The 27,939-nt window shown below is 38.1% G+C and overlaps 1 protein-coding gene across 11 annotated transcripts in view; it reads left to right on the plus strand.

Moving 5' to 3' along the window:
• Positions 1 to 27,939, plus strand: part of LOC106057267 (uncharacterized) — a 119,196-nt gene that overhangs the window by 69,713 nt on the left and 21,544 nt on the right. For 3 of the 11 annotated variants that reach the window (XM_013214401.2, XM_013214420.2, XM_013214427.2), the window contains exon 1: positions 26,444 to 26,618. The exons of 3 other annotated variants lie outside the window; for them this stretch is intronic. Coding sequence is in view for 3 of the 8 variants with exons in the window: in XM_013214392.2 (XP_013069846.2) it covers positions 23,518 to 23,699 (182 nt within the window). In the remaining 5 variants the exon portion in view is untranslated. 5 more of the 11 variants (XM_013214450.2, XM_013214468.2, XM_013214392.2 and 2 more) reach the window with 5 other exon arrangements.

Raw genomic sequence — 27,939 nt, forward strand, 5'->3', positions numbered from 1 at the left:
AACATTTTTTTCAATGTTTTTTCTTGTTTTATATTTAGATTTGAATGAGGTTCTGCGAAATCGATTATCTGATGCACATAATGTTGCGTTCATTTAATTGGTCATAGATAGATTCAAAAATGATTTAGTTCAAATCGTAGGATTAGATCTGATCACCACCAGCCAAAAGACCATTCAGGAACTTATGTAGTTTTATTATTTTTTTTTTTTTTCCGTCCTATTCAACTAAATAAAATTGGTATCAAGGTCAAGTCCTCTTTTAGTCCATGGAAAAGTCTAAAATTAAATTACAGTGATCATTTGTGAAGGTAACAAGATAAGAGGACTGAATGGTCTCCCCTGTCCAATAGTGACCAATGTTTGCCTCCCCTGGCTAGACTAATCAGTGGCGGTCTACATTAGCGTCATTTGTAAAGCAAATATGTCAAGAAATTGGTGTCCAGGATTCTTTGACAAGGGAGAGAGAAAGAGAGGTGTCCTTTCGTTTGAGTTAGAAATGTCTTGACACAGTCTGTTGTACTGTTGTACTCTATATTTTCTTGGTCATTTTGGCTAGGTCTTATTGCAGGATTATCTTATTTTCTACAGTGTTTGTATGTGTATGTGTTTATGTTTAAAGGAGGGATATGTATAGTGTTTGTTTCATTCTAATGTATGTAGATGTGTTCGTGCGTGTGTGAATGTAGATTTCCTCTGTAAGAATCAACACTAACAATGATAAGTGCTAGTCACCAACTCTCTTCCTCCTATCTCTCTCTCTCTCTCTCTCTCTCATTGTCTCTCTCTCTAGTTCTCCCTCTCATTTTGTTCTCACTCTATTGTTCATTTCATCCGTCAATCAGACATGCTCATTTCATCTGTCAATCAGACATGTTCATTTCATCTGTCAATCAGACATGCTCATTTCATCGGTTTATATTATTTATACAGTTCATTAATATACATCTCTGAATAAATCTAGTATTCTAGTCTAGACTACTGTCTTTAAATATTTGTTAAAGTCTGGATCTACATAACCAAAATATAGTATTCTAGACTCAGAGTATATTCATACAAAGGCGTAACCTGTTTTTTTTTTCGGGGATTGGATTTGGGCGTGGTAAATATTTTTTTAAAAATATATTATTCATTAGTTATTTAGAGAAGTAATCGCTCTTGCAAAAAGTCAAAGGAAGAAATTGTCTTTAAAAAAAATTCGAGCACCATTTCCAATGAATTTCTTGGCTAGTGAAATCATGCGATTTACCACCATACCAGATTATCTACTCAAGATCAGCGGTTTAGCATCCATGGCGCGAAGGGGTTCAATGAACCCGGGCCCACGACCATTAGTGACCCACAGACTGTGGCATAGCAACCATGGCGCGAAGGTGCTCATCGCACTTGGGCCTACGACTCAAGACCGATTGGGGCCCGCCTTGGAGATGACAAACAAAGTGGAAACAAAATTGCACTTTTGTAAAATGCGGTTTAAAAAAACAAAAGATCCTAAACGTTATATCAAACTTTATATTGACGTGAAAATGTTAGCCCGTATTTCCAGCTGGACTAGAGTCTGTGAACCTGCGGCTTGGACTGTTTTGATGTAAGATATTGTATTCATCAGGTTTATTGTAATAGTGGGTAGCTCTTTATCATTAAGTTGTATGAACAATAACTAAATGAAACGTAGTTACTTAATTACTTACACAATAGCTACACTTCTAGGAATGGAATGTCTTTCTGGTAAGTTTAGCGCCGGAGGATTTCCAGCTACCCGTCGCATCAGCTTGGCGCCTCCGGTGGAAACGTCTAGTAGTGGACCTAGATAGGCTAAGTACGACTAGCGAATCAGGCCCTTGCGGGACCCCCTAGGAGAGTTTTTTTTTTTTTTTGTAAATCTCAATCGGGGTATGGATGGAACAAGTAGCCCGCACACCAGTCCAAACAGTCTGCCACGCCGTTCAACAAAGGGGGCCGTCATCAGAGACCCGTTGCGGTCCCTGCACGGAGCAGTGGCGGTTACATTATATGAATATGAGATAAACTCCCCGCAGTTAGCACTGTTCTCGGCCACTTGTTGCGAGTGGGACCCAGGAACGGGGACAGTGCGATGCGTACGCGGCAGGCCCGGTCTGGCCCGTTCAACCAATATGGCTGTCTACCGCTGGGAGTCCTCAGACAGGATATGGGATAGGGAATCCCTTGTCCAGGCCTGGTTGTTTGATAAAAGCCTTTCTAACAACCAACGGGATAATGGCGCCCACGTAGGTGCCGATTCCCTACTGGACTGAAGGTAAGTTTAGAGATACATACAGACTTCTGGATTGGGAGGGGGAGAAGGAATTGGGGCCCACCAAAATATTCTTGAACCCGGGCCCATGGGTACCTTACTACGCCACTGGAAGATGTCTAGATCTATATACTTTCAACCCCCCAAAATGGTAATGCTTCTATATAGTTTGATGCCTCTTTGAATAAAAAAAAATGGCTCTACAGTTTTTCTGTCTTTGAACCGTTATAATTGGGTGCCTCTTACACACAGAAGTGTTTCTCAAAGTTGTCTGCCTCTAATAAACCTAATAAAGACATGTGTGTGTTGTGTGTGTGTGTGTGTGTGTGTGAACAATTGAGTGTTTTTGAGGTGCTGTGAAGAGCGAATCAGGCAGCTCCTGTTATTACAGACAAGTTTAGGTGTGACGTTCATTGGACTCGTCTAACTCCCCGTTTGACATTCATTGGACTGGAGACACGTTCACCTTCCAACTAGCAGAAATCTGTGGAGCCATACAGAGAGAGAGAGAAAAACAATAGAGAAAGAGAGAGAGAGAGAAGGGTGAAAAAAAAGTAGAACGCTCGTTTCATAATAACTATAATGATAGTGATGAAAGATAGATAGATAGATAGAGAGAGAGAGAGATGTAACGTGTTTGTGTGTGTATGTTTTCTTTTTTGCATTTTTATTATTTGACTACACACACAGACACACACACATTACTTTCTCATCTTTTTCAGTCTTTCGCTTTGTCAATGTCTGTGTCTCTTCAATACTACTAATAAGCGGCTGTCTAATGAATGCAAAGCGTTCGTAACACAATTAGTCGGCTTTGTGAGAAAGAACACGAGCATTGTTTCTATGGGTGGCATCCACTGCAGCTTAATGCATGCCCTGATCTGGACTGGCATCAAAGTGGGCTGGCTTTGCATCACTCAGTTCCACTCATGACTGAGACTAATCCATGTGTGCCATTAAAATCCAGGTCATCAAGCTTTTATTAGCTACCACACACAAAAAGCTAGGAACCATTATGATCACAGGCTTTGACAAATCTAGTATAATTAACAGTTTATTAGCTCTGCGAATAACATGATTTGGACTGGTTTGTTTTTTTATTGGGAAATCGGATAGTTTGGGGTTGGGAAATTTTGCGCGCGTCTCTTTCTGTGTGTGTGCGCGCGCGTGGTTGTTTAAGTCCGAGATGAGCTTTCCATTTCTTAATTAAGTTCTTTTCTTATGCTAATGTTAAGAGTTGGAAACATAATGAATGGAAAACAAAATCCTCGTCGCCTTCATTGTGTCTTGATGTACTAACTCTTCCTCTATGTTTGTCTTCCCACACAGTGCCCTAGTTAGACTTGAAAAGGCCCAAAACGTTTTTGAGATTAGGAGTCCTTTTGGGGCCCTTTATCCAGATATATGTCAGTGCTAAATATTTCTGCTATAGCTTTGTTTGAATAGGCTTTAGGTAAACCAGACTGCTTCCCGTGGAAAGTAACATAAACAACATGTAGGCTTGATCTACGTGACAATTCAAATTGTAATCTCCAATCTCTGGCTTGGACCACTTGGCAAGTGAGACTGGGGAGGGGGGGGGGTGAGAGAGTTCAGCTTGTTAATTGTCACAAATATATTTTTTTTTGTATCTAATTCTAGACGTTGCGGTGGTCTCTTGACGCTGGTAATTGGCTATTAGCTTACCTCAGCCTCCTTTCTTAATGATACTTTGCTAGCTAATCTAATTAGACAAGCCAACGCGTCGGTATGTGTGTCATATTGTGGGTGCCTGTGAAGGCTGAGGGTGGTGTACGTAACACTTTATTCGCTGTAACAGTTTGCATGTCGCAATAACGTTGTGATTAACTAATGACTTGAGAAGATAACAGAGACATCAATTCAAGGCTAGCCTGAGATGGTAATTAGCCAACAGTTCCATGTGTTTATGAATGTTTGACAAGATGGGGCCGTCATCGGGAGATAAAAGGTTTTAATTAACTTGTGCAAGACCACCAGTGATAGGACTCGAGAATTAAATGTCAACATTAAACTGGACTTTAGACTTCTTTTAATTTGTTATCATAACACTTACGTTTCTCTACAGTGGATGCCACTCTTCAATTAGTGTAGAGCGGCTGGCTTTGTTGTTTGTTGCTTTAGTTTATTGATATGGGTTGGCTTTTTTCCCCCTATATGCTTATATTTTTTGACTTTGCCTTATAGTTTCATAGAGGCTGGCTTTGCTCTTTAGTTTGTTTATTGTGAGTGCTGTCCATTTAGATTTAAGCCCGTTGGTCTCATTAAGTCGTTGTCTTAGTCACATAACACCCTCGTTAATCTCAAGTCCCACAAATGATGCAATTATCTTTTTTTTTTTGAAGTAACGTGTGTAATATATAAGATAAGGTAAAAAATTGTTTGTACCTGCTCATTTTAATATCATAACATGACACATTATTATGACATATTATCATGGTATTAGCATGACATGTTGGATTCAATAAGAGGACCAAAAGTCTCATTCGTCCATTGATTGTATTCTGAACACAAATTTTATTTTATATGTTCTTTGAAAAAAAAAAGGATGTTTACGTAACAGAGACCTTCACCTATCAATGTCTTGACATTTATTTGGAAGCTTGGCACTAATGTTGGCAGTTCTGCTTTGTTTCCTCTAATGTGTGGCTGTGCCATTTCTTTGTTTCCTCTAATGTGTGGCTGTGCCATTTCTTTGTTTCACATTTATGCCCTTGCCAAACTGTTAATACTCACTCTTATCTGAACAAACGCTATCAATACTAGATCTAGTGTATTTGTGAAATTATATCAATACTAGATCTAGTGTATTTGTGTAATTATATCAATACTAGATCTAGTGTATTTGTGAAATTATATCAATACTAGATCTAGTGTATTTGTGTAATTATATCAATACTAGATCTAGTGTATTTGTGTAATTATGTGGCTGGTGGCTATACAAATGGTTTGCAAGAGGCGGCACTATAACACTTGTAGTTGCTAATGAATGTCAATCTTTTGTTGGCTCTGCTGGCGCTGGTTAGCTCTAACGAGTATGCGCATCAGATTTAGCTCTAGGATTACTTCTGTGTAAGCATGCTTTCTAGAGGAGCACATGATCAAACCATGCAGCTGCTGCACATTCCATTTGGGGCGATTTCCTTCATGTGGGCAAATGCTTTCACTGCAGCTTTAGCCGGACAGACATTTTATCTTGCACGTTGCTTTTTTTTTTTGGGGGGTGGGGGGGGGGTGGGGGGGGTGGAGGGGGAATATGGTTCAGCTCAGTATTTGCCTTGCTTTGTTGTTTGATAGTTAGTAAGGCATCTGCCATCTCGGCACTTTTTGAGTGTCTTGGTCTTCGGTACAATTTGGGGGAGGGGTGGGGGTATCGTCCTATACGTATCTAGGAAACTTGTATTAACATTGCCATGTGCTTCAAGTATTTGCGCCAAGTGTTATAGCATGGAGAAGGTGTCTGGACTTGTTTTTTTTTTTTTTTAATTCAAAATGTCGGTGAAAATCTTTTGCTTCCGAATCAAGAGGTCGCGAATCCCTGTAAAGACACTTTTTTTTTTAAGAATCGGAATTTCTTAGAAGACTAATGGGTGTCATGAGTTAGGGAAAGTAAAGGCCCTTTGTCGTTGTGTTGGCCACACGGCATCTCGGTAACTGACAGCTTTGAATCGCAAGGTTTGAAATGGGATCTTTACTGACTATTTCAAAAATCCATCTTAACAAATTGTTTTCGTTAATTGTCATGCGTGTAAAAGAACTGACTTCACATACTTTTTTAAGATAATTTCATGCAATCAACACACTACCATATAAACAAAAGGTGTGGTCTGAATGGCATAAACCTCTTTGCTATCTGAGAGGAAATAGAGTTCGAATCCCGACACAAGCTGAATTGTACGGAAGGCCTTATCCCAGTTACCCCTCCTTTCCATTGTTCATAAAAGAAATTGGACCGTAGCGCACTGTGCAGACTAGAGCATGCAAGAAATTGGACCGTAGCGCACTGTGCAGACTAGAGCATGAAAGAGATTGGACCGTAGCGCACTGTGCAGACTAGAGCATGAAAGAGATTGGACCGTAGCGCACTGTGCAGACTAGAGCATGAAAGAGATTGGACCGTAGCGCACTGTGCAGACTAGAGCATGAAAGAGATTGGACCGTAGCGCACTGTGCAGACTAGGGCATGAAAGAAATTGGACCGTAGCGCACTGTGCAGACTAGAGCATGAAAGAGATTGGACCGTAGCGCACTGTGCAGACTAGAGCGTGAAAGAAATTGGACCGTAGCGCACTGTGCAGACTAGAGCATGAAAGAAATTGCACCGTAGCGCACTGTGCAGACTAGGGCATGAAAGAGATTGGACCGTAGCGCACTGTGCAGACTAGGGCATGAAAGAGATTGGACCGTAGCGCACTGTGCAGACTAGAGCATGAAAGAAATTGGACCGTAGCGCACTGTGCAGACTAGGGCATGAAAGAGATTGGACCGTAGCGCACTGTGCAGACTAGAGCATGAAAGAAATTGGACCGTAGCGCACTGTGCAGACTAGAGCATGAAAGAAATTGGACCGTAGCGCACTGTGCAGACTAGAGCATAAAAGAAATTGGACCGTAGCGCACTGTGCAGACTAGAGCATAAAAGAAATTGGACCGTAGCGCACTGTGCAGACTAGAGCATAAAAGAGATTGGACCGTAGCGCACTGTGCAGACTAGAGCATGAAAGAGATTGGACCGTAGCACACTGTGCAGACTAGAGCGTGAAAGAGATTGGACCGTGGCGCACTGTGCAGACTAGAGCGTGAAAGAGATTGGACCGTGGCGCACTGTGCAGACTAGAGCATGAAAGAGATTGGACCGTAGCGCACTGTGCAGACTAGAGCGTGAAAGAGATTGGACCGTAGCGCACTGTGCAGACTAGAGCGTGAAAGAAATTGGACCGTAGCGCACTGTGCAGACTAGAGCATGAAAGAAATTGGACCGTAGCGCACTGTGCAGACTAGAGCGTGAAAGAAATTGGACCGTAGCGCACTGTGCAGACTAGAGCATGAAAGAAATTGGACCGTAGCGCACTGTGCAGACTAGAGCATAAAAGAGATTGGACCGTAGCGCACTGTGCAGACTAGGGCATGAAAGAAATTGGACCGTAGCGCACTGTGCAGACTAGAGCATGAAATATGACGCTATTCAAAATTAATTTCAAATAAAAAGTTCACCACGCTTGTTTGAAACAAACAAATAAATAAAAAAAAATTTGAAAAAAAAATCTTAGACGTAGATCTAAATATTTTTAAAAGCGTGTGAAATAAATACTCACGCTTCGCCATCAGCTCCTACATAGAAGCTAATGTGTGTGTGTGTGTTTGCGAGTGAGTTATCAGCGTCCATATTACTAGAACATTGCGAAGACATATGGATCAATAGCCACTGCTACTTGACACTGACGCCAGCAGATTATATTTAGATGTTGATGGTTAGAAAATAGCCTGCTGAAATCTAAGGTAAAGATTCAATTATTGACATCTGGCTAAAAATAGAAACATTCCCACAAACCCACACCCACCCAATCGTCTGCTAGTTGTTCATTATGTATCTTTTTTTTTCTTCTTAAATCCGAAAATAGCATAAGATAGAAAATGTCATCACAGACAAAAAGAAACTCTGCGGACATTTGTCATTTGTTGAGAACAACAGAAGTTGACCCGGATGAGCAATGACACTTGTAGAATATTGTGGCGTGCCGTGAGGAAACGATTTTTTCCCCAAGTTATGGGATTGCAAGTCTGATGTCTCAGTTCAAGAATTGCGATTCTATTTGTTTGCTTTAGTTCTTACACCAGAGACAGTTAGATTGGTTCAGAAGTGTTTTGTGCCACTATGGAAACTTGTCTGTTTAACCATTCTGGAAAATTTTCTTTGGTAATAATAGCTTTTCTTTGTCACAGTTGTTAGGAAGGAGGATTTTGTGTTTAAAAATGTTGAAAATAGCGTCTTTAAACAGTAATAAATGTAATCTCAGATTTGCTAGGTTGATTCGTCCACTAGTAGAATCTAAATGTTCAAGCTTAGAATCTAAATGTTCAAGCCTGTAGTATTCTCTTAAAGCCTTGTGTCTCTTGTCTTGCTCTCTTAAGGTCACATTGGAGTTACTTTGTTTCAGATTGGTCCTACAGAAAGTTCTAAGCATCTGAAGTAAGGATTACATTTGGGAATTGATTTTGCTGCTAGGTTTGATCTTTGAGTTTGGGCAAGAATGTTACAAATGCCACTTGGCTAAAGCAACAGAAGGGCCTCGCATTGTGCTCATCTCTGGAGTCTGTGTGTGTGAGAGTCTAGTGAAGTGCATGAAGGTGTTTGAAGACCAGACCTGTAAAGTCCACAGCTTCAATGCTTAAGATCTTCTAGCAAGTACAGGCCAACTGTCACAACGTGTGTTGTGGTGCCGGGGATTTCACTTGAATTAAAATAGTTGAATAAATGACGATCTAGGATTCACAATAAAAGATTCTTTGTTAAAAAACAACTCTGGAACTTTATTTAAATATGAAACGTAAGTACAGCTTATGTACAAATTACAGATCAACAAGCACTAGTAATATTACAAAGGCTTTAAATCAGAGCTCTTAGAAAACGTGACTGTCTACTAGGAAATTCTTTCATCGACTCGCGTTCTTTCTACTCTCGTCAATTCTCTGGCGCTAAAATGTCTTTATTTATTTTCAAATCAACCAATAGATTTGCAACATCGTAATTACGTCTCGGGTAAAACCTGAGGCGCTGTCAAGGATCTAGATTTGTGGGGTAATTCCTGAGGCTCAGTCAAGGGTTTATATTTCTATTTACACATAAGCTTTTAAATGTGAAATATACAAATAAATCTATAATGGCATCTGTGACATATTACCCCCCCCCTCCATTTAGCATTTGTATGGTAATAGAAATGCGTTAAAATAATACATCTAAAATGTCATCATTTTGAAATATAAAAAATAATTATGACATTATAACTCATTTGGTTAGTACTAATGTGAAAATGTGTATATGGAAAAATATATTGCATATGAAAAATTGACATAGAAAAAATTGATGTATACATGACAATCTTCTGAATAATGATACTAAATGTAATACAAATCTTAATATGTGTGAAGCAATGAAGAATTTCAATTATAAGTCATGTATCTGTACTATTATAATAGGATATATGCAATAATAATATACCTGAAATAAAATACCTGAAATAAAATGCTCATGATTTAAAAATTAAAATGTCTGATGCATGTCATATGCAAAGATGCTGAAACATAATAAACAAAGTATCTTGAATGAGTGACCTTCCTCAGTGGGTTGCTTGGTGCTGAAAAAAATGTAACATAATCTGATATAGAACTCCTGTGAAAAATGAGTAGACAAATTAATTAATTAATTTAATATAACTGGATAATGTTCTTCCTTGACGAGTATGAATGATAATGGATCAAGTGACACTAAATATGGTATAGTACATATATAAAATGTAAGTGTGAAGTTCAGAACCCTTCTGAGTTGCCGTCATGGATGTGTGTACGCGTTTTCTAAACTTGAAGAAAAGGTCTTTCAGTTTATGAAGCTGTTGTCTCCATGTCATATTGATCTCACAGATAATGTCTGATTGAACCGCGTTTGAGTTTGGTGAAAATAAGAACTGTCCGAAACCAAAACTCAATTTTCTGGTTGATGAACTTTGACGCTGTAGAACAATGGTAGCAGAATGCTTTGCATTAGAATGTTCAATAGAGCAATGACTGAACATGTCTGAGTTCAATCGGTCAATACAGCAATGTTGAAGAAGTTCATTTGTTCCTTTCTGAAGAAAAGTTGCCCTTTGAGTGGACGGAGGATGAAACTTGGTGTTGTCAATGTTGTTGCTCTCTGAGTTGCTTTCAAATTGCAGGACTGAAAATGTATCAGAAACACTGGTAAAGAAATCTGCATGGTCTGTAAACACTTTAGTGTCCTTCACTTTCTGTAATGCTATGTCATCCATAGTGATGACCTTGGGAATGTCAAATTGATTTGATGTTGATATATCATCCAGAGTGATGACCTTTGGAATGTCAATTTGATTTGATGCTGGTAATGAAACATTTATCTCAGGAATGGGTGTTGATGACGTTTCTTCTTCTTCCTCAGGAATAGTTGCTAAGCTTGTAAAATTATCAACTTCTGCTTTGATGTCTTCATTATCTGTTTCATGGTAATGTTCAAACATATGAACATGAAATACTCTGGTAACCTTGTTGACATTGATTTCATAAAGCAGGTTGGAAATCTTTCTGGTGATGGTAAATGGACCTTGCCATTTGTAGAATAGCTTGTTACTCCAATCTGGTAACAGTAAATTGACTTGATCTCCTTGAGCAAAATATCTTGATTTCATGTGTTCATGTAATATTCTTTGACTTCCAATGTTCATGGTTGTATTGGCTTCTTGAGTTGACTCACATTCTTTCAAATGAGGAATATTTGTATGAGTGTTAGTCAAGTTGCATAGTTTTTCTTTTTTCTGGTATAGCCAAAGTTGATTGAGTATAAGTTTCTTTAGTTTCTGCTTCTGGTTCTTGAGACTTGTCTTGATTGTAGCAAGAATTTTCAATGAATACCATAGTATTGGTAGATAATGATGCAGATGCAGTCTTGTTCAAGTCTTGATGTATGAAGTCATCATCAGTGGTTAGGGATGGGAAAGTACTTGGTAGGGATGGGCTTGTATTGTCAGGTAGGGATGGACATGTAGTGGGTAGGGATGGACATGTAGTAGGCAGTGATGTCCCTGTAGATTTACTTGAGTCATGATGCATAGATTCATTGTTGTCAATTCTGGCTTTGTAGTCTTCTTTGTTCTTTGTTTTAGTTATGTTGCTTTTCTTTTGAGTTTGTTTCTTCTCACAATAATCATGTTGACAATGTGAACAATTATTAATGTATTTCTTGACATCTTTGGTCAAGCTAGGCCAATAATATTCTTTGGCAATTCTCTTCTTAGTACTTGTTACACTCATATGTTTGGTGTCATAAAATTCATGCTTTGCTTTGATTATTTGATTTCTGTACTTCTCTGGTACATATATTTGTTCAATTACATTGCACTTGTGAAAAGAAGTCTTCTTGAGAAATCCATCTTCGAGATATGCTGTACGCTCTCTTAATTGAGCTTTCTGGTATATTCTTGTTAATGTTGCATCATTCTTTTGTTCAGCTTTGAATTCGGTATTTTTCAATTTTAATAATTCTCGTTTTAGTTCTTCTTGCCGTCTTTTGTTATCTTCTCTGTCTATCTCAGCTAATTTATTATCAAACCATCTTTCTCGTTCATGCGAAGGAATATTGAGTTTTTCTGCTAAAGCTATGGCTTCACCTATTATGTCTGTTGTTAAAGTCATGTTACAATGTTCCTTTGTTTAATATTCTCTTTGTTTTTCTGCTTCTTTATCTTCTTGACGTATCTTTGTTTGATATTCTTTTTCTTCCTGTCGATGAACCCATTCATCTGGTTTAGGTACTTGTTTTTCTTTAGCTATGTCAAATAATTCTAACCATCTTTGTGTTCTTGTCTTTGGAGACATGTTGAAAAATATACCAACTTGGAATGTAGAAATATAGTAACGTTTTGAATATAACAAATCAATGTTAGTAATGCCGTAACTGGCTATGAAGTAGAACTTTGTTTTACAGTAGAAGTACTACTGGAGTCGTTGTAGGAAGTGTAGACGTATTCAACCGTATCAGGTTAATAAAATATTGCTGAGCCGAGTACTTTTTTTTCTGGTTTAACAGTTGGTTAAATCTGGTCTTCTGTTTACTTTGTGCCAGACAAATGATTATTTACTGGTCTTCTTTATAATGACTATAATGCCAGTTATTTGCTTTACTGGTCTTTTATATTGCCAGTTATTTGCTTTACTGGTCTTTTATATTGCCAGTTATTTGCTTTACTGGTCTTTTTATAATGCCAGTTATTATGTATATTGGTCTTATTCCTTTTGCTAATTACATATAATAATAGATTTCGTGAGTTAGACGTAACTCTAACGAAAATCTTTATAAAAGAATTATCGATAACCAACTGACCTGTTAAACACAGAAATTCTGTCCTTCGTTAAATAAGAATGAAGTTCCTTTGAAGAGTTTAGAAATTGGTCCTAGATCTTGAATAAATTTCGTTAAAAGTTGTCCATAAACTTGTATTAGTCGGAGTGCCAGATGTCACAACGTGCGTTGTGGTGCCGGGGATTTCACTTGAATTAAAATAGTTGAATAAATGACCATCTAGGATTCACAATAAAAGATTCTTTGTTAAAATACAACTCTGGAACTTTATTTAAATATGAAACGTAAGTACAGCTTATGTACAAATTACAGATCAACAAGCACAAGTAATATTACAAAGGCTTTAAATCAGAGCTCTTAGAAAACGTGACTGTCTACTAGGAAATTCTTTCATCGACTCGCGTTCTTTCTACTCTCGTCAATTCTCTGGCGCTAAAATGTCTTTATTTATTTACAAATCAACCAATAGATTTGCAACATCGTAATTACGTCTCGGGTAAAACCTGAGGCGCTGTCAAGGATCTAGATTTGTGGGGTAATTCCTGAGGCTCAGTCAAGGGTTTATATTTCTATTTACACATAAGCTTTTAAATGTGAAATATACAAATAAATCTATAATGGCATCTGTGACACCAACACTTAGATCCAGTAGTAGGCTAGATGGTGGGAGGTTTCTATAGTTTGTAAAATATTTTACATGTTTCGGATGTTCCTTCAGAGTTGAAGATAATTACTTCCTAGTCCAAACCTCCCGCAAGACGACGGGGGATGGGAGCGGGCAGGGTTTGAACCCGGGACCATCGATAAATCTGAACGACAGTCCAGCGTACAAACCGCACGACCAGGCAGCCAAGTATATTGTAGCAAACAGCTCTCTCACCGCTTAGGTTTAAAATGTAATACTAATCTTTGAATTTGTCTCTGGATGTATCAAACTAATACAACTCTTACACGTACCTGGTTTTTAGCAGTAGGTTATAGTGAAGTGCAGTGTCGTACGTGGTTTTTAGTAGAGGTTATAGTGTAAGTGCAGTATCGTGCCTGTTTTTTAGTAGAAGTTATAGTGTAAGTGCAGTATCGTGCCTGGTTTTTAGTAGTAGGTTATAGTGAAAGTGCAGTGTCGTGCCTGGTTTTTAGTAGTAGGTTATAGTGTAAGTGCAGTATCGTGCCTGGTTTTTAGTAGTAGGTTATAGTGTAGGTGCAGTGTCGTGCCTGGTTTTTAGTAGTAGGTTATAGTGTAAGTGCAGTGTCGTGCCTGGTTTTTAGTAGTAGGTTATAGTGTAAGTGCATTGTCGTGCCTGGTTTTTAGTAGTAGGTTATAGTGTAAGTGCAGTGTCGTACGTGGTTTTTAGTAGTAGGTTATAGTGTAAGTGCAGTGTCGTGCCTGGTTTTTAGTAGTAGGTTATAGTGTAAGTGCAGTGTCGTGCCTGGTTTTTAGTAGTAGGTTATAGTGTAAGTGCAGTGTCGTGCCTGGTTTTTAGTAGTAGGTTATAGTGTAAGTGCAGTGTCGTGCCTGGTTTTTAGTAGAGGTTATAGTGTAAGTGCAGTATCGTGCCTGGTTTTTAGTAGAAGTTATAGTGTAAGTGCAGTATCGTGCCTGGTTTTTAGTAGTAGGTTATAGTGAAAGTGCAGTGTCGTGCCTGGTTTTTAGTAGTAGGTTATAGTGTAAGTGCAGTATCGTGCCTGGTTTTTAGTAGTAGGTTATAGTGTAGGTGCAGTGTCGTGCCTGGTTTTTAGTAGTAGGTTATAGTGTAAGTGCAGTGTCGTGCCTGGTTTTTAGTAGTAGGTTATAGTGTAAGTGCATTGTCGTGCCTGGTTTTTAGTAGTAGGTTATAGTGTAAGTGCAGTGTCGTACGTGGTTTTTAGTAGTAGGTTATAGTGTAAGTGCAGTGTCGTGCCTGGTTTTTAGTAGTAGGTTATAGTGTAAGTGCAGTGTCGTGCCTGGTTTTTAGTAGTAGGTTATAGTGTAAGTGCAGTGTCGTGCCTGGTTTTTAGTAGTAGGTTATAGTGTAAGTGCAGTGTCGTGCCTGGTTTTTAGTAGTAGGTTATAGTGTAGTGCAGTGTCGTGCCTGGTTTTTAGCAGTAGGTTATAGTGTAAGTGCAGTGTCGTACCTGGTTTTTAGTAGTAGGTTATAGTGTAAGTGCAGTGTCATGCCTGGTTTTTAGCAGTAGGTTATAGTGTAAGTGCAGTGTCGTACCTGGTTTTTAGCAGTAGGTTATAGTGTAAGTGCAGTGTCGTACCTGGTTTTTAGTAGTAGGTTATAGTGTAAGTGCAGTGTCGTGCCTGGTTTTTAGTAGTAGGTTATAGTGTAAGTGCAGTGTCGTACCTGGTTTTTAGTAGTAGGTTATAGTGTAAGTGCAGTGTCGTGCCTGGTTTTTAGTAGTAGGTTATAGTGTAAGTGCAGTGTCGTGCCTGGTTTTTAGCAGTAGGTTATAGTGTAAGTGCAGTGTCGTGCCTGGTTTTTAGTAGTAGGTTATAGTGTAAGTGCAGTGTCGTACCTGGTTTTTAGCAGTAGGTTATAGTGTAGGTGCAGTGTCGTACCTGGTTTTTAGCAGTAGGTTATAGTGTAGGTGCAGCGTCGTACCTGGTTTTTAGTAGTAGGTTATAGTGTAAGTGCAGTGTCGTGCCTGGTTTTTAGCAGTAGGTTATAGTGTAGGTCTAGTGTCGTACCTGGTTTTCATTACGTTAAAACAAAGGGAGATCATGTCTTGATAAAAACACCAAAGGATGATTAGGTCTTTCAGAGAGAATTGGCGGAGTAATAATTAATCTTAGTTGGTTAGATTATAATTACATTACAAGACGTTTGTTTTATTGTCATTAAGATAAGGATATCGATCTTTGTGCTCAGAGAAATAGAAATTGATGTGTGTGTGTGTGTGTGCAAAAGGTCACTTTTTTAAACAGTTACAACTATAACTCGCATTACGGAATGTTACGGTTGTATTATACTGCACCACCCTTGATAGTGTTCTAGATACATAATAAGTAACCCATTGAAGTGGACGAGCTTGAGTGTTCCAATAGCACCAGAAAGTCCTATAGTGAAACTAGTGAAGAAAGTGAAGAGAACTAAAGAGCAGTCAAGGGCTGCTATTCTGGTGGGCATCTCTCTTTTCTTCACTATTCCCACGCCTATGTCGTCAATCTTCTACTTTCTGCCGTTTCATGTTTTGTATTTACACAAAAGCGCTAACGTGCCGAATGTCACTGAGGGTAGTGTAGAAACAATCCCGTTTTAAAACGACATCACTAGAAGATTATCTCTCGAGAGAATACTAGACTTCTAGAGTCTTTTTTTTAAATCATTGCTATTCCTTGCTGTTGTATTTATGAATGAACATCTAGACTTTGTCACTTACTTCTGTTTTGAATGTTTTGTTGAAATATTTGGTATATACAAATGGTATATTTTAAACATTTCTGATTCCTCCTTAACTTCATCGTCTGCTGATTTAATCATAGATATTGATTTTGTTTTGAGAACAATCTTCCAGTACTAGTAGTGCCTGTAACCCGCTAAAATAAGCAGTGTCTATATTATTTATTAGCTTCATCTCACAAAGTTATATTTATACCTAGACTTCTACTAGCTGATCACTTGTAGCCTGAGTTTGAAAAGTCCTGAATGTTTGACCGGAACCAAAGACTAGATTTTTTTTTTATTTGGAGGGACTAAGTCTTCGCTGGTCAATTGACATTTAACGAACGTTGAACTGTGTGTTTATATTTCTTGCACGCTATGGATATACTGAGAGCTTGGCTGAACGGCTTGCGGTAAGTACATGGTATATTGCTGGACTTTTTTTTTTTTTTTTTTTTTTTCAATATTTCATGGACTTTTTTTTAAAAAAAACGAAAAACTAGAACGTACTCCTAAGCAAGCTGGAATGATGGTTGGAAACAAATTATGCTGGCAGCTAGTGCACCCAACGTTTTAGGTATGTTTATATTTGAAAAGGAGCTGTGGGGAAAAAAATCAGGTGATGAAAAGTCGTTCATGGTGTTTTTGTTTATGGTGATGTCATTGTTGTTGCTTTTGCTCATGGCCAAGTTTTTCCTCTTCGTGAACTCATTCTTGAACTCATTCTGCGCTGGAACTCGACTGTAAACATTGAATATCACCTTATGAAAAGATTCTGAAGTTTTAAAGCTGGCATTTCGTTGTTGTTGATTTTTGTTTGTTTGCGCTGAATAGAATTAAATGTGGTCTTACATGTCTCTCAGACATTCGTTCAATATTCGAACCGGTAAAGGTGAAGGTCTCTGCTCATTATTTCATTTCAATAATTGGATTCTTGTTAATGTTGGAAACGATAAAGCTGTTAATTATTTAGAAGGGTTTGATCAGTAGTTGGCAGGTTTAGTGCCATACTCAATCACACGCCTTTAGTTTTACAAAGCCGCAATCGTAGAGATTTTCTTTCATTTGTCCGCCATATTAAGTCCGCAGCAGTATTCTGCTGGTCGTTTGATTTGTGTTTGAAATCGTTCATATTCTACCCTAAGACTTGGATTACAGAAGCTTAAGTTTGGCTTTAAAAAAAAAACGAACAGATTGAAATATTGGCGATATAATGCGTTTATCTGGTGGAAACCTATTTGATATTCCCATCTAAAGCTAGCTTGTGGTTGTGTAGCTTGTGTAGAGAAGTACTGATAAGCTATGCACTTTTTGGGCACTATAAAATGTAATCTATTTCGCTCGCATCACAAAATTGTTTGTATTATGTAGTTGACAATAGTGATCTTTCAATATGGCGCCCTTGACATTATTATTTTATTTTCCTGTTTATTTCAATACTCTCTACATGTCCCTATTTCTTACGTGTTTCATTAGGTAACCGTACATCTCCCTGACATTTCTCCACATTGCGTGCTCTTCTTTGTCTTTCTTTAAATATTTATTTTATTGCTTAAAGAATGTAAACCGTATTTTAAAACTTGATTAAAAGCAAAGAGGAGATTACTTGATAATCCCCAATATCCTGTTTTATGTATATTGTTATTATGTATTAGCCAACTTATGCCTAGCATTGTATCACACATTTGTTATGTTGTTTTTAATTATACATTTCATTGAATCAGACATGTCTTGACTATCTGACCAAATCGACGTCCTTGATAGGTACGGCTTTCAAGACACACCGAGTGGAAATGAATACCATTAGGAGTATTCATCCTATTCGCCTCCTGTATCTTGGCTCATTAACTCATTTCGGCTTGCTTTGGCTACTTTTTCGATTTCTCTCTTGCACTCGTTGGTGTAATCTGAGCATTGTCTTCTTTCTTTACCATCACATTATTGACTTGTCTGTATTTAATGTACAGGAAAACCAACTCTGTATAGTGTAAACAACTGGTTTCTTTGCAATGTAAAGTGCCATCCGCCAACAAAATATGACATTACTTGACATTTATATGAAATTGCTTGGCTGTAGGTGACATCTTAGATGACATTGACAGTTTTTATCTGCTTAGACGACCTTGGTGAGTTGATGTCAGCGATAGCGGGTAATTTGAACAACTGTGAGTTCTAAACTTTGGACATACGTTACGTCTGGAAACACGTGAAACAGAATTGACCCAATTGACTTGTGCATTGACCCAGCGCTGGCCATGGCCGTTCCAATAGCACCCCACCATCTATTAAAGATTATAAGCCTACATAACATGTAAACAGCGAGTATCGACCCAAGTCTTTCTACTCGGTTCATTCACCAAACTCGTCCCGGCGATCGATTCCCGGGGCTGGCACAAAGAGCCGCATGGAATCAAGCGCTAATACAAATCACCTTCTCCTTGAAACCTCTCTGGCTCTCGGATCCCGCCTCTCATTCATACATCTTGGCTGGAAGGAGCACAAAAAAAAAGAAAGGGTTAGGGGTGGAGGTTGGAATCGTATGTGAAGGATTAGAGGCACAGACGCTCAGTACCTCTCCTGCTTCCTGGTTTTTAGATGTATGTGACGTCACGCGCCAGATCGCATTTCCTTTTGGTATTCATGAATTTGAATATTTTTTGTTTTGTTTTGCTTTGCTTATTTATTTTCCATGGCTTCAACGTCTAAACAAAATGTCAGTATGTCAAGTGTGGCCCCGTGAAATTGACATTCGGTCTAGTGAATCTTGAAGAGAATTGTTGGTTTCTTGAGTAGTTCCCTTATTTTATCATAAATATTTTATATAGATCTAAATTATCTTTCATCGTAAAACTTGGGATAACTTTTTAGTTAGTCTATAATCACAAAACTAAAAAAAAAAAACAATAGGTAAGTCCACAATAACAAAACTTGGAATGATCTTTGCGGCCCTTACAGATTCAAAAAATTGTTTCTCTACAATCTAAATACTTGACCATTACTCTTGAGTTTCGTATCAGAACCAATCCATTCCAGACCAAAACTCAAACATCATATCGTCATATCATGGGCGTAGCCAGGATTTTTTTCGGGGGGGGGGGTTGGGGGAATTCCCCCGCCCCCCCCTTTCCCCCCGCGGAAAAAAATTAGATATGTGTGTGTGTGTGTACATAATTAATCTTTATTACATTCAGACCCTTTCGGAAGACGTTTATTGTTTATTGTAGACTCCCCGCCCTTGTCAGCAAAGGGGTCTGGGGGAGCTCGCAGCGCTCCCCCAGCGCGGGGCTAAGCCCCGCCGCCGAGCACTATTTCTGGTATTGAAAGCCAACAAAATGCATATTCTGAGGTATCTACAGTGCATTATCTTGCTATTAAAAAATTTTATTTCAAAAACCTAATGTGCTATTCTTACTAACTTAGACCCTCTCGCGCCGTTCGGCGCATTTTCCGATAAGCTGTTTCGCAACTCTTATTTTGCGTAATTCATTTTGTCGGAGAACATGTCCCGCAAAACCTCATGCGACGCTCTGTCACAACCTCACTAAGGATTCGACTCCCAGTTCGGCATATGATTTCTTTGATTTAGACCCGATCTCTATGACTGACTCCTAAAATCTGTCTTAGTCATCTTTGTTGAGCCACATTTAATGTTTTTCAATTTCGGCAGAAGACTATTCACACTTTATTAATGGAGCCCAAGCCACTGGTAGAAATTTATAACCTTTCTTGACTACGCTCTTGGAATTACATGCCTGTATTTCGCTTTAGATTTTATATCGAAAAGGAAAGTTTTTTCGTCAATTCAGCTGTTGAGGGGTTTTAAACTAAGAAATCTCTGGAGTTTTTTTGTTTTGTTTTTAATTCAAAACCCCATTTAGCTACGATCATAGAATGTGGTGACTGTAGTTTGCTTTAAAATAATATCGAAGAGAGAGGTTTTCAACTCTAAACGCTCTGTAGGGGAATTTTAAACTCAAAACCATCTGGAGGGGTTTTAAACTTTAAAGAAAAGCCATCAACTGAAAACCCCTTTGGCTACGCTCATAGATTTTATAGAGTGTAATTTGCTTTTTTTTATATTGAAGAGGTACTTTTTAGCTTCAAACCCCAACTGGAGGGGGGGGGGGGTTAAACTCAAAACTCCTTTTGCTACGCTCATAGAATTTTGAATGTGTAATTTGCTTTTTTTATATTGAAGAGGGGGTTTATCGTAAATTTTGGAGGGGGTTTTAAAATCAAAATCTTCCTAAACTGTGCTGTTGGAATTTGGGGATTGTTGCATTTTTTTTTGTTTTGTTTTATAGAAGAGGGGGATTTAACTGCAAAAACCTCTGGTAGGGGGTTTAAAACTCAAAACCCCTTGTAGGAGGTTTTAAACTCAAAGCCCCTGGTAGGGGGTTTTAAACTCAAACCCCCCCGGTAGAGGGATTTGTATCTCAAAACCCCCTGATAGGGTTTTTTTTTAAATCTCAAAACCCCCTGGTAGAGGGTTTTTAACTCAAAACCCCCTCGGCTGTGCTGTGGTAAGTGATGATTTAGTATTAAAATGTCACCTAAAATAAACAAAATGAAAGCAAAAATCAGTCACTTAATTCCGTCCCCCCCCCCCCCCCCCCCCCACACCTAGCAAACTCTTTGGTCTATCCGGTGTTTAGAATGATCCACACCTAGCAAACTCTTTGGTCTATCCGGTGTTTAGAATGATCCACACCTAGCAAACTCTTTGGTCTATCCGATGTTGAGAATGATCCACACCTAGCAAACTCTTTGGTCTATCCGATGTTTAGAATGATCCACACCTAGCAAACTCTTTGGTCTATCCGGTGTTTAGAATGATCCACACCTAGCAAACTCTTTGGTCTATCCGATGTTTAGAATGATCCACACCTAGCAAACTCTTTGGTCTATCCGGTGTTTAGAATGATCCACACCTAGCAAACTCTTTGGTCTATCCGATGTTTAGAATGATCCACACCTAGCAAACTCTTTGGTCTATCCGGTGTTTAGAATGATCCACACCTAGCAAACTCTTTGGTCTATCCGGTGTTGAGAATGCGGAAGTATTGGTCAATGAAGTCGTTTATAAAGCATGCATTTTGTTTGTCTTGCCATCACTTTAGTGTCACATTTCTTAGCGCTTTCTAGTGTGGCCAAACAATCATCTGTATTTTTAGTTGGTAACAACTGTCTTTTCATTTCATATCCTGGACATTATTTTTGTCCATTTTGTTTCCCAAATATCTCCCTTGTTCTTCTTTTTTTTCCCTTTAGATTTTATTTTTGCCACCACATTTCTTTATATTGTTTTCCTTTCTTTTTCTCGCTAGCTGTATCTTAAAAATAGCGGAGCATTGGGATTAAGCTTCCTTTGGGGAAAATAGAACCAATAGTTCTTTATGACTACAGTTTCTGCTGCCAGACTAAGGCACTAAGACTATTGGAGTGCAAATCTATTAGGCTGGAGTTTAATTGGTCCTCTTGCTTAATAATCTGTTATTTTCATTTAGTCGAAAGAGACATTTTTGTCATGCTAAAATAACTCATCAGAGTTTCAAGTTTTATGTTAACACGCAGGGAAGGGATTAAGAAAACAATTGTTAGAATATAAATACTGTATTTTCTTTTTTACTTCCCTTTTCTATTCAGTTCCCCTGTTAGAGCAATGGACTAAATACATCAAAGGGAGACAATTCACATTGTTTCTCTAGTTACTCTTTACGGTTGTTAAAATCTCATTAATGTTCCTAGACGCTAGACTAAATAAACAGTGTCCACTCTTACTTGTCCTGAAGGACCTCAGTGTGAACTGTTAGCTTGTTGGTAGGCTTGGATAAACCAGGTGGTTGTTTTTTTTCAAGCTTTACTCAACGAAAACCAAAATCAACATAGGCCCGATACAAACATGCAACTAATTGTAGATCGCTGTCTCTCTGTGACATATTTGGTTTATAACTGTCCAGGTCAATTAATAACGTAATCTGGCCAATTGAAGAACATTCTCTGACCCAGTCTTTGTGATTGAAAAACATAATTTAAGCAATTTGCGAACCCAGTCTAGGTGATTGAAGAACATAATTTAGGCAAGTTACGAACCCAGTCTAGGTGATTTAAGAACATAATTTAGGCAATGTATGAACCCAGTCTAGGTGATTGATGAACATAATTTAGGCAATTTACGAACCCAGTCTAGGTGATTGAAGAACATAATTTAGGGTTAGGGTTAGGGAAGAAGAACTGGGTTCGTAACTTGCCTAAATTATGTTCTTCAATCACCTAGACTGGGTTCGCAAATTGCTTAAATGGTGATTGAAGAACATAATTTAGGCAATGTATGAACCCAGTCTAGGTGATTAAAGAACATAATTTAGGCAATGTATGAACCCAGTCTAGGTGATTAAAGAACATAATTTAGGCAATGTATGAACCCAGTCTATGTGATTTAAGAACATAATTTAGGCAATGTAAGAACCCAGTCTAGGTGATTAAAGAACATAATTTAGGCAATGTATGAACCCAGTCTAGGTGATTAAAGAACATAATTTAGGCAATGTATGAACCCAGTCTATGTGATTTAAGAACATAATTTAGGCAATGTATGAACCCAGTCTAGGTGATTAAAGAACATAATTTAGGCAATGTATGAACCCAGTCTAGGTGATTGAAGAACATATTTAGGCAATTTACGAGCCCAGTCTAGGTGATTGAAGAACATAATTTAGGCAATGTCTGAATCCAGTCTAGGTGATTAAAGAACATAATTTAGGCAAGTTACGAACCCAGTCTAGGTGATTTAAGAACATATTTATGCAATTTACGAGCCCAGTCTAGGTGATTGAAGAACATAATTTAAGCAATGTACGAACCCAGTCTAGGTGATTAAAGAACATAATTTAGGCAATTTACGAACCCAGTCTAGGTGATTTAAGAACATAATTTAGGCAATGTATGAACCCAGTCTAGGTGATTAAAGAACATAATTTAGGCAATGTATGAACCCAGTTTAGGTGATTAAAGAACATAATTTAAGCAATTTACGAACCCTGTCTAGGTGATTTAAGAACATAATTTAGGCAATGTATGAACCCAGTCTAGGTCATTTAAAAACATAATTTAGGCAATGTATGAACCCAGTCTAGGTGATTAAAGAACATAATTTAGGCAATGTATGAACCCAGTCTAGGTGATTTAAGAACATAATTTAGGCAATTTACAAACGCAGTCTAGGTGATTAAAGAACATAATTTAGGCAATGTATGAACCCAGTCTAGGTGATTGAAGAATATACTAATGTTCCGAACACTTAAAGAAAGTGTTTTGTGTTTGACACTTTTGATTGTCTGTTTACTGTCAATGCGGTTATTGAAAAGTCTCCATCACCCCTCTTTATCCTTCACATTCCAGGTATCTTTCATTGTATAGAAAGGGAGAGTATCACACATTCCTCGGTGTGTACACTTTGTACATCATTCAACCAGTTTAGAATTTAGGCCATAGAATTCCTCTTTCTCAAGTCACTGGCAGCCAGTCAAAACTACCAAATGTTTGTCTTTTAAGTATTACAGTTTTCATTGATGTTGATCCTGGTTGTCTTTCTGTTAATGATCGAGCGTTGTCAGGTAAAAATGCCTTTTTTTTTTTAGGCGAAGGTTCAAAGGTCAGTCAGTGTCATATTTACGTTTGAATTTTTCGCACAGACCGTGAAGAGAAATAAATTTTTAAAAAAATTGTCTGTGTTCTTGCGTGAGTCATCTTGTCTGTTCTCGCGACAATGTGTAAATGTATCTTTCTGATTACGTAACTGGTCTAAGGACAAGGCTTGTTTTGTCCTACTGCGTGTACAAACTAGAGTGTGTCCTTGTCTATATCAAATGTGTACTTGGGTGTACACATTATAATAACATTTCAGATCTATCACTGGGCTCTATGGACAGGTATGCAAGCAGAAGCAAAAGTCGCAGGTAGGGCCGAGAAAAGAATTACTATAATTCGAAAATTATCTTCTGGGGACTTTTAAAAATATAATTATGAAACCTTTTAGTCAATATTTTTCATATGTAGTACAGTAATAGTTATCTTTAGGAGGTATATTCACTATCTGAAAGTTAACGGTGATTATACAGGATGCAAAACTACAGTTAAAAAGATATTTACTCTAATGGTTTGATGCTTATTATTTTAATCATTCCAAACATTAAGATCTAAAATGGTTAGCCGAAAATAAAACTGACTAATGAAATGGAAATACCATTCTTTCTTGATTGCTTTTAAGGTACATACCTACTTACATTTCTGGGCTGCAAATATGCAAGACATCCTTCGACGAGTTATAGGCCTTTGAAAAGCAGGCTATTTTGGTTTATATTTAGATTCATATTCTTCAGCATACCAAATCCTTTTATTGAGCTACATCTTGATAAAAAAAAAATTAGGTCGAATGCCAGTGCATTTTATTATTTGTGTCACTTGTGTCTGTTACATTTAAATAACTAGGCTCACTGACACAGGGACTGTGACAAACAGTGACATGCTGGAACGTCAGAAGGTCTCCTACACTTGACTGCTGCTGCGTTACTGTAACGACCATGAGTGACTAGCCCTTGGAAGACTTAGATGTTAGTGTACAAGTGTAGGTCAGTTATACTCAACTTTATTCGGCCAGTGGGTCCTAGACATTTCCGACACTCGTGTCACAGGACGAGTTGTTGTTGTTTTCTTTACCTTGTTTTTTTTTTTTATTTTATTTATTTTATTTTAACAAGCCGAGTTCCTGCACTGTGTATAGAGGATTCCATGGGGCTAGATAGCACCGCGTCACGAGCCAGATATGGCCCGCGGGTTGTAGTTTTGGGCATCACATGTGATACTAGCTAGTGTAAGAATATTGATCTAAAAGTGCAGGCTTTCAGAACTATTAAGGACATGAGTGTAGGCTAAAAGTGATATTAAAACAATAGCATTGGGTAACGGGACTGAGATGACATAGACTGTAATGTTAGCTTATGATTAGAGCTTATTGTAAGCTTATGGAAACATTACGATAGTCGTGTAGTCAGGTGTTGATATTTAGACATTACTGAATGATCATAACCTAGAACACACATATACAAATCATATACAAACGCACACACATATACACACCATATACAAACGCACACACATTGACTCTAGTATTGATACAGCTTGGTCACAGTCTGTCACATTGACTCTAGTATTGATACAGCTTGGTCACAGTGTCACATTGACTCTAGTATTGATACAGCTTGGTCACAGTGTCACATTGACTCTAGTATTGATACAGCTTGGTCACAGTGTCACATTGACTCTAGTATTGATACAGCTTGGTCACAGTGTCACATTGACTCTAGTATTGATACAGCTTGGTCACAGTGTCACATTGACTCTAGTATTGATACAGCTTGGTCACAGTGTCACATTGACTCTAGTATTGATACAGCTTGGTCACAGTGTCACATTGACTCTAGTATTGATACAGCTTGGTCACAGTGTGTCTATGAGTTTGGTGAAGAAATAGACTACTGGGGTTCAGTGACGGTGCACAGCAGTGCACGTGACCTATCGTGCGCTTGGTTGTATTGATGTCTCTACTAGTCTGTATGACTTCAGTCAATCAAATTACCATGCCGCCGAATGTGACTAACACACCCACTGGAAAAGTAGGTCGCGTCATACACATTTGGGCCGCAGTTGAGATGATAGGTGATGATGACATCGCTCCCAGTGGTCTCGTCATGTGGGCGTAGTACGTTCTGCTTTATGGCCCTAGCACTCCTGGAACTATCCCTATGACATTCTAGTCTGTTAGTTTCTATGAAATATTATGGCCCTAACCTAACACTCCCTATGACCAGTTCTAGTCGGTTAGTTTGTATGAAATCTTGTGCTTTCATTGTTATGCATAGAGATCTAAACCTGATAGTGTGTGTAAATTTTATGATATTTAAAAATCAAAGTATTAATTTGTATGAGGATATATGTAAAACTTATTCAGATTTATAAGATCGAAGCTGTGTGTTTGTTGTCTGTGTGTATGTGTTAAGTCTTATTGCGTTGTTCGCATTCCCCAATGATGTGAAGTACAAACGCTAATTACGCTGCACATGTCGCTTGCCTGTACTTTAAGATGTTTTGCCTTTATGTTGTTACGTGTTGACTAAGACATACATGTCTGTCTTATACAACACAAGGAGATACCTTTGTTACAAGTATCACAATACATTTAGTCTTTCAGTGATACATCAAGATTATTAACAAAACAAACATTGTCCGTCATTTCCCTGACCCAAGGACGATAAGCTCAAAGATAACAAGTAACCAACGGAGCCAGTATTTGCCCCTGAGCTAAATATGTTCACTTTAAATCTACCAGGTTATGAACATGATTAAATCATGGGACTACAAATCTTTTATTCAAATGTTGGTAATCACTTGTTTGTCGAGAAACTACAAATAGCTAAGACCCACCCTACCTTTTTTTTTTAAAGTAAGAGGAAAGGAAAGTAATCTAGATATATCTGGTATTGCCCGGGCATAATAATTACTTTCTAGGTTTGGCCCCGATTTTTTCGGTTCGATCTATTCTTAGACCAGGCGGAGGCGAACTGGGTCGGGGACAACCCCCTGTTTAGCAGTACTAGACGTGTATGTGTATGTTGAGCCCCTCTCTTTCTTCCCTATGACGCTCCCCTTGTGTGCGTGTATGCGAAGTGCTAACCTAGCAGCCAGGAGACTTTTTTTGTTGCCTTTATGAATTGTGCACATTTGTTGGTGTTATTAAGTGAGCGCAGTGCTATGTGCTAGTTCCTTGTTCATGGTGTGCGGTCTATTTCTATAGTGAGTTAGGAATCGTGGTTAGAAATGTAAGTTGTTTAAGTATCGTATTTGTGATTGTGATGGGAGACCGTCTTGACAATGGCTGACTCGTGGTTACAGCACCTAACACACATCTCTTGGAACGCGCGAGTCAATATGTGTGCGAGTGAGTCACAAAGCGGTGGCTTTATTAAGGCCTCAAGAGACAGCCATTTGTCAAAGGATTGTTATTTTAGTTGTTGAATATTATAGTGAATGGTTCTAGTGTTGATAAAACTGACGTGAGTAGACCTAGCTAGATGTAAATAAATCTAGGTTCTAGTTCCATTTGAGTCTCTTTAACAGAAACTTTGAATTGTTGTACTATCAAATTTGTGTGGGCTCTTTGATTTGCTTGAGTCAGACAGACAACCAGCTACCCCCTACCATCATCCATGTAAATTACACCTAAATCTACATCTAGTAGGTCTAGTTGATATAATGGGCAATAGTGTCACTAGGTCAATACATGGAGGTGTTGAGATGTCATCAAAATCTTTCTTTTAAAAAGATGATCATTCTCTCTCTCTCTCTCTCTCTCTCTCTCTCTCACTCATTAGAACTCGATATAGACTTTGTGTTCGTTTAAATTTCATTAACTGATCGTTATTATTTTTTTATTTTTAAGGAAGGTCAAAGGTCAGTCATTGCTGTTTATTGAAATTTGATTCCAATGTTAGTGATACTCTCTCTATAGCTAGAAGAAATTGATGTAATCACTAGGACAGTCGTTAATTGATACTTTCTCTATAGCTAGAAGAAATAGATGTAATCACTAGGACAGTCGTTAATTGATACTTTCTCTATAGCTAGAAGAAATTGATGTAATCACTAGGACAGTCGTTAATTGATACTTTCTCTATAGCTAGTAGAAATAGATGTAATCACTAGGACAGTCGTTAATTGATACTTTCTCTATAGCTAGAAGAAATTGATGTAATCACTAGGACAGTCGTTAATTGATACTTTCTCTATAGCTAGTAGAAATAGATGTAATCACTAGGACAGTCGTTAATTGATACTTTCTCTATAGCTAGAAGAAATAGATGTTTTAATCACCAGGGCAATTGTTAATTGATACGTTCTCTATAGCTGGAAGAAATTGATGTTGTAGTCACTAGGACAGTCCTTACATTGTTATTGAATGCTGGTTTATTGCAAAGTCCTGTTAGAACAAACATTGGTATAGTAAATAAACAAATACTTAGAAAAATGTAAAAACAAGGACTACAACATAGTCTCTTCCAGAAATAACATCCGCAGACAACATCCGTTATAACTTGGAAACTAATTTCATTGAGGTCCAAGCTATTTGGACTAAGCCAGGGG

This window comes from Biomphalaria glabrata, chromosome 2, assembly GCF_947242115.1.
Source record: "Biomphalaria glabrata chromosome 2, xgBioGlab47.1, whole genome shotgun sequence".
Taxonomy (NCBI): Eukaryota; Metazoa; Mollusca; class Gastropoda; family Planorbidae; genus Biomphalaria; species Biomphalaria glabrata.